Source organism: Octopus bimaculoides, chromosome 9 (genome assembly GCF_001194135.2).
Source record: "Octopus bimaculoides isolate UCB-OBI-ISO-001 chromosome 9, ASM119413v2, whole genome shotgun sequence".
Taxonomy (NCBI): Eukaryota; Metazoa; Mollusca; class Cephalopoda; order Octopoda; family Octopodidae; genus Octopus; species Octopus bimaculoides.
In genome coordinates this window covers 33,433,009-33,441,239 of record NC_068989.1, presented here as the reverse complement: position 1 = coordinate 33,441,239, position 8,231 = coordinate 33,433,009, and the positions used below count along the sequence as shown (strand labels likewise).

Here is an 8,231-nt window from a genome sequence, read left to right as displayed (position 1 = left end):
GCTTCTCCAACATACTGAGAATTCAGAAATAGCAGTCAAAGAACTACTGATTTCAAAACTACAAATTATTACTCTATCAATCTGGAGTAATAATTTGTAGTTTTGAAATCAGTAGTTCTTTGACTGCTATTTCTGAATTCTCAGTATGTTGGAGAAGCAGGTTACTGTCAATCCCTATATATTTATGATATATATATATATATATATATATCCATATGTTTATATATCTATACGTCTATGTTTCTATATATGTATCCATGTTTATATATCTGTATGTATATTCATATGTTTATATATCTATACATTTACTAAATATGCCTCATTTAGATTGTTCTTGTAGAAAGGATTTTTCCTACCTCATCTAACTTTGTTTCTGTGTTAAATAATTCCATTTGCAGGGTTAATTAAATCTTGTTCACTACTTGATTCAAAGCTGTAGTTTGAAGTGACTCAAGTGCATCTGGTATAACTAAAATTATGATTCCCCTTACCTTGTTTCTCTGCCATAATTTCATACTTTTCACTAATATGTCATAACCAAAGTAGTAAACCTTTAGTTATCAACAGACATAACAATTCTTTTATCTCTCTTTAACCCTAGTTACTATATGAATTGATAGCTTCACATCTATTACCTCTAATTAGTAGAATATATATCCAATTCTTCAGTGAAATCTGAAAACAGACCATATATGACTAATATTATCCTTGGCAGAATCACTAGTGTGCTGGGTAAATGCTTAGTGGCATCTTGTCCATTGTTACATTCTGAGTTCAAATTCCGCCAAGGTCAAGTTTGCCTGTTATCCTTTTGGGGTCGATAAATAATACCAGTTGAGCAGTGGCATGTAGGGATGTTGATCTCAACTTATCCCCTCCTCTAGAATTACTGACCTTGTGCCAAAATTTGAAACTAATATTAGATCTCTCAGATGTCCAGATGTATACAGAAAATGTTTTTTATTTATTAGTGAAACAGAAATCTTACTGAATTTTTTAATGATTATTCTTAGATTTTTTTAATTAAAGTTTGAAATTCTGCTAAGGACTGGGTTATACTGAAACCTGTCATGAAGTGAGTTGAGAATATTTTTGATATTGGTTTTTCTTCTCAAAAATGTCTGAAAATATTCTAATGTGTAATGAAACTCAAAACACTTTACTGCTTCTCTAGCAAATCTCTTATCAGGAATACAGAATCTTTGGGTTTCTTCCAAACTGCTATCACTTGATCTCTCAGAAACCACTTTAATTTCTCAACTTTAGTACAACTTCTTTACCTTCTTTATCACAGGTAAGTGTTGACATAAATCCATCCTGATTGTTTCTGGTAGCTTTTCTTGTTATTGTATCTTTCATTTTGTTTTATTCACTATTCCCCCGTTTTCTTTGTTTAGCAAATGCTTCTCAGTTTTCTGATTCATTCACACACTTTGACTTACAATTCTAAATACTTCAAAACATGATTGTAAAACAGTGAAAAAATCCTTAATACTCACAACTACTTCAAGCTAATTTAACCTAATGTCTGAGTCATTGTTATCATCATTTAACATCCATATTTTATGCTGGCAGTGGTTGGAAGATTCAACAGGCTCCAGTGAATCCAAAGACTGCATCATGCTCCTCATCTGCTTTAGCATATTTATAGCTGGATGCTCTTCAATCACTTTACAGCAGTTTAATGCCCATTTTTCCATGCTTGAATGTGTTGGATGGAATTTGTCAAGGCAGATTTTCTATGGCTGGATGTCCTTCCTGCCACTAACCCTCACCTGTTTCCAAGTAAGGTACTATTTCCCCATGAACAAACATTTCTGCAGAATGTTGGAAATGAAGGACACTGATGCTCATTTACAACTACCATACAATATCAAGGCAAGGAGACAGTAACACACACACAGACATACACATTTATACCTACAGAGTGCATTCAAAAAGTATCTGACTTGTTATTTCCTGCCAAGACTACTGCTGCATGGGTAAAATCCTGTGAGTGGGAGGTGACACCACCCTTCAAGTAGGCTGTGTCAATTCCCAGTTGTTGTGCTTAGAGTTTAGCCATGTAGTCTGCACTTCTCAGGTTTTCGTTTTCATTGAATGCATCAATGCAGTGATATTGCATTGAGTTTTGCCAGAAACTTGATGTTCATGCTCAAACCTTGCAGAAGATTCAGCTAACCTTTGGCAATGACACTAAGGGTAAAACTCAGATCAGTAAGTGGTACAACCACTTCAAACATGACTGCATCTCATTGGAGAGTGAGGCATACTTAGGTAGGCCATCTACAAGCTGAAACAAAGACTCAATTGAGAAGGTTTGGTGAATAGTCATGTGCAGGAAGGGTGGTGTCACATCCCACCAAGGGATTTTGCCCATGCAGCATAAATTTTGATGGAAAAACAGTCATACTTTTTGAATGCACTTCATATACATATGTATGCAATGGGTTTCCTTCAGTTTCTGTCTACCAAATCCACTCACGAGGCTTTGATCAGCCTGGGACTATAGTAGAAGCGACTTACCCAAGGTGTCATGTAGTTGGATTAAATCTGGAACCGTGTGGTTGTGAAGCAAACTTCTTACTACATGACTATGAAATTTTCTGATATTCTTCTTGTATATGCTAAGATCATAATGAATAAAGGGTGGGTGGAGGATAACAAAGAGTTGTCTCTAGGCAAAACAAGTGTGTTTTTAATATGACTCGATGATTTTCTTCTTTTTGTAGTGTGCAAAGATGAGGTGAAGAAACGTAATGCCCTTGAAAATGTAACCAATATGAACTGAGGGATAGGAAAGTTTTCCTATTTAATATCCTATTTTTAATATCTAGCATTTTACATCTCTTTTATCTATAGAACATTATATAAATAACTGTTGTGTATGCATTTTACCAATAAATATAATTTATGTGGATCATGAGTTCATTTGTTTCTAATTACATATAAATGTAATTATATTTTTCTATTTACTGAACTGAGTGCATGAGTGGGGCCCAGTATCAGTCAATTTATCCCTTATTAACCCTTTCGGTACCAACCTGGCTGAAACTGCCTCTGGCCCTGTAGTACAAATGTCTTGTTTTCATAAGTTTTGAATTAAAATCTTCCACCAAACCTTAGTCACAATTTATGTTCCTAACACCAGCTTAATGATAAGTAAGTTATTTTACTAAATTCTTTGTTATATTTAAAATTAAGTGAAAGAAACACAGAACATCTCAAAATAAATACAGTAACAAAAGGGTTAACAAGCATTCCAGGACCAGTTTGAATCTGCTGTTACTAGTAGTACTGTGGCTGCATAAAGGTTCTCTCACTAGATCTTGGAGACTAATAAGAGTAGATTAAGCAGTATATGACATAATATGGCTAGACTAACTCCATCTTTAATATACAGCAGTAGGCATTACAATTCTTAATCTCCTAAAAATAGTTGCCATATCTGCCTCAAATGACATGTTACCATTTTAAAAGGAAACAGTAAATAAAGTCCAATATATGCTGTTTGATAAAAGACAGAATGGTTACAGATGGAATGTTTTTCATTGTCTTCTGAATCAGAACTGTTCTGATCTCAGAAGAGTTTGGACTACATAACATTCAGATGGGGATATGAAATATCTAAAGTGTTGGATATGTGAGTTGCACCAAAGTATTTGACCAGCTATCACCAGATCACATAACAGAATGTAGGTAACTGTTCAAACGTATTCAAGATTATCCAAATGCATATTTTTTTCTCTTGTTCAATGTCAAAGTATCTTTTCTGTGTGTGAGTAGTAGTAGTAGTAGTAGTAGTAGTAGTAGTAGTAGTAGTAGTAGTAGTGCTGCTACTACTTTTTTTTACTTCTGGGATCATATAATAACTCTCTACTTCATTTTGAGCATTGCTATAAATTGAATAGAATAAAACTGTAAAAAAAAAAAAAGAAAAACAAATATACAAAAGAGCTCTATACGTTAACTCCAAATTCAGTTTATTCTTTTGATTAAAAACATTTGAAATACTTGAGTCTAAAAAGATCTCAAGTTGTTACATTTTCTATTTTTATCAAGTATTTTATTCATTGTAAATAAAGAAATTTAATTTGTTTGTAAAAATTATGTACTGTTGCTAGAATTATTAAAAGAAAGCAATGTACTTTATGGGAATTATTTTAAAACAGTGTTCACCTTGCTTCTGTTTAGTAATGCATTGTAAATGAAAATTTCTAATTTTCTGTAATGCAGCATTTTATGCTTTAAATATTTCCTTTTAAAACTCAGCATTTTCCAAACAATCTTGTAGCTTTTTCTTTGTCTTTTATCAGCATATTAAACAAAATTGTTTTCCTTCTTTATGAAATATACTCCTGACTTCATTTAGTTCATCAATATAAACATTTCCTAACCAACATAAATTGGAAGCATATTAATATTACATGATTTCCTGTAGCAGTAATCTTTCTCATCTTCATAACTTCATTGAATACATGATTAACACACCCACCCTTCTGCTGAGAGGGTTACTTAACCCTTTAAAGGTTGGGTGTGGCTTATTGACACAAGCTCTCTTCCACAGAGGACAGGTGTGGCTTATTGACACACTACTGAATTGTGAAGAAGACAAGTATATAAGCCACATTTGCGTTAAAAGCTATTTGATTATCATCTTGTATATTTTTCCTCTTTTTTTTTTTGTCCCACATGAAAAGACTTGCTATTTATACTCAACCTTAGAGGGTTAAGCACTGCTATAGGCACTTAAAATCAGTGCAACAACAGTAACATTTTGGTGATCCTCCTCTTACATGAAGTTTTGAAAATCACTAGCTATAAAGCAGAAGCTGAGCTAAGAATTTGGATGTTCAAACAGCTAGCAGACAAGCAATGGTTATCCTCTAAGAAGTTAACTAAAGAAAAGTGTCCATACTGAGAGTACATCAAAAGAAAGGATCAAATTTCTCTACTGTCATATACAAAGTTGAGTCTACTTTGATCTTCTCAAAGTGACAACAAATCTAGTATACATCCAGAAATTAAGCCTTAACAAGATTAAACATGTGAAGCTCGATCTGTCTAAAAGAAAGAAGATACAAAAATCATGAGTTGTTAAATCTGAAGGTTTTTTTCCTTTAAACTGAGACAATAAATGAAATATATAAGTTGAATTTAAATAAACTATATTGTAAATTAGATTAGATTACACTGGTCTGTAACAATTTTGCTTCTTTGTAGGTGAAAGCAGTTTGTGGATAAGCTAATTTGGGGGTACTGATTCCAAATAAGCATCACCCTAGTAGAGATGTGAATTTATCAATTACACTGTCCAACAAATTCTAACTTTTTATCTGCTGACCTAAGTTTGAGTCAGTTTTGGGGTAATTTGGGGTCACTGAGTTTTGAAATGGCAATAGTTTTTTTGTATCATGTCTAGTTTTTCTTTCTATGGGCTGGCCCATATTGGCCCCACCTGTAGCTCCATGTTTGAAATGTTTGAATTCCCCTGACTCTTTTTGTTACACATGGCGTTAGGAAGGGCATCCAGCTGTAGAAACTCTGCCAAATTAGATTGGAGCCTGGTGTTGCCATCCGGTTTCACCAGTCCTCAGTCAAATCGTCCAACCCATGCTAGCATGGAAAGCGGACGTTAAACGATGATGATGATGATGATGATGATGATGTGGGTGTTTTACAGTACCAAGTCAAAGGATGAATGTTAATGACATTGTGAGAAGATCCTACTTGGCTTAAAGATTAAAGTTGGTGATCAGGATAAATTGTGGACCCGCACAATGTATGTAAACCGTATGTCGAAAATCAACACCAATAGACAAAAGGCACAAGGAAACAACTAACATTTGACATTCCTATGATATGGTGGGAGCCAAAGAACCATGTAAACGATTGTTACTTTTGTCTCATGAAGACCTCTATTTATAGTAAGAAAACGCAACAGAAAATAAGTTACCCAAATCTGGATTCAGCAATTCATCCAGTGCTTCACTCAAATGGAACACTAATACTTGCTTTCAAAGATCTGCCTTCACTGCAAGGTGAAAGTGATATATGTGAAGTAGATGTCAATCATAAAGATGACAGTGATACAGACTTTGTAGAAACATTCAACCAAGGAAAATGAAAACTTCAACCAGGCAAGTCTTTTCATGTGGGACAAAAAAAAAAAAAAGGAGGAAAAATATACAAGATGATAATCAAACAGCTTTTAATGCAAATGTGGCTTATATACTTGTCTTCTTCACAATTCAGTAGTGTGTCAATAAGTCACACCTGTCCTCTGTGGAAGAGAGCTTGTGTCATTTAGTTAGAGATCTAGGACTGTCAAAAGAGTTATCAGAACTGTTAGCTTCGAGACTTAAAGAGAAGAATTTGTTGCAGAAAGAAAAAAAAAAACGTGATTTATCAGAACAAGGAAAAAGGTCTCTTGATATTCTTTACAAATGGAAAAGATTTTGTTTACTGTTGTGACGTGGCAGGACTGTTAAACGTGATGGGTGTTGAACCGTATGATCCTAGTGAATGGAGACTCTTTATAGATAATTCAAAGAAGTTTAGAATGTGTATTACTCTATAATGGAAACTTGTTTGGTGCACTTCCTATTGGTTACTCTTTGCACTTAAAAGAGAATTACGATCACATAAAAGTTGTACTAGATTTACTTAAGTATGATGAACACAAATGGGTCATGTGTGGATCTAAAAATGGTCAACTTTTTACTTGGTCAACAAGGGGGGTATACAAAATATCTGTGTTTCCTGTGTTTATGGGATAACCAAGTGAGAGACAAACATTGGGAATATAAACTCTGGCCAGTTAGGAAGTTTGACTGATGGGGAAAAGAATATCATACACCCACCACTTGTTGAACAAAAGAAAATCATCTTTCCACCCCTTCATATTAAACTAGAACTAATGAAGTAATTAGTCAAAGCTCTTAATGTGGAAGGTAACTGTTTCAAATTCATATGTACATTTGCTGGTCAAAGTTATGATAAAATAACAGCAGGTGTTTTTGAAGGGCCATAAATCAGAAAGTTAACAAAATGCCAGAATTTCTCGAGCTTGATGGCTGACATAGAAAAAAGAACATGGGATTCATTTGTGACTGTTGTGAAAGGATTTTGAGGGGAGTGAAAAGGCTGCAAACTACAAGGATTCATCTTTTAGACTGCAACATGAGCATAAAGCTTCATTTTCTTAATAGCCGTCTCAATGGATTTCCTGCTCATCTTGGAGACGTGAACAATGAGCATGGTGAGCATTTTCATCAAACAATCAAGATTATGGAGGAGAGATATCAAGGCTAATGGAACACACATGACGGCAGACTACTGTTGGAGTATTCAAAGAGACTATGTAGACATGAAATACTCTATGTTCTCGCAAGCGAAAATTTGTTCCATGAATATGAAGGTAAATGTATGATGGTTTGTGCTTTATTCATCATATTAGAAAATTAACAGTATGTATTTAGTAAAAGGTGATGCTGTCTTACATTTCATATTCTATTGACATTTATAACATGGTTTGAAGCTATAAGACTTAGTAAACTATCTTGACCAAGTAAATTATTTATACAGCACATCATAAAATAGAGGTATGTTATAGAATGCAAACCTGATGTGTTAGGAAAAAAAATGGGTACCATATTTGAAATCAGCATCTCAAAATTAACTAAAAACAATCACAAAACCAAAGTTGGCAAAAAATGTGTTGACCAGTGTTATTGGCATTTTAAAAAATTAGTTGGTATTAATTCTTCATTTCAAACCATTCTATTCATTTAAAATTCAAGTAATATTTTACAATGCCTATATGCTACAACTGTTTAGTTGCTATATTACAGTGAAAGAATCAAAGAACAACTGCAAGGTAATAAAGACAAATAGTTACATCACCATAAAGCATATAATACAGTGTAGTTCAAGAATATGTTTTCCAGATTAACTCCCTGTGGTGTTATGGGCTGTGATGAGCTGTGTGTTGTGGTGGAGAGGGGTGAGGCAAACAGGTGAAGTCAGATCGGAAGTCGGTGACACGCGGTCGAAGGCTAGCACGTGGAGTCAGTTAGAAAACAGAGAGGTTACGAGAAAGACGTGTTCTGATCAGGAGCGATCGTGTACTCCGCTGCGGTCGACAAGGTAAGGTCCAACGTTTCATTCTGTCCTTTTGCTTCTTGTTGTCTTTTTCCTCCATCACACCACAAGCAATTTTGGCCCATAAG

At 34.3% G+C, this 8,231-nt stretch overlaps 1 protein-coding gene across 1 annotated transcript in view; it reads left to right on the top strand.

The window, feature by feature from the left end:
• LOC106875105 (uncharacterized) overlaps positions 1-2,920 on the top strand; it is a 62,801-nt gene extending 59,881 nt beyond the window's left edge. Inside the window, exon 12 of the mRNA XM_052970575.1 lies at positions 2,733-2,920. Coding sequence (XP_052826535.1) covers positions 2,733-2,791 — 59 coding nt within the window. The 3' untranslated portion in view covers positions 2,792-2,920. The remainder of the gene's footprint in view (positions 1-2,732) is intronic.
• The last annotated feature ends 5,311 nt before the right edge of the window (positions 2,921-8,231 follow it).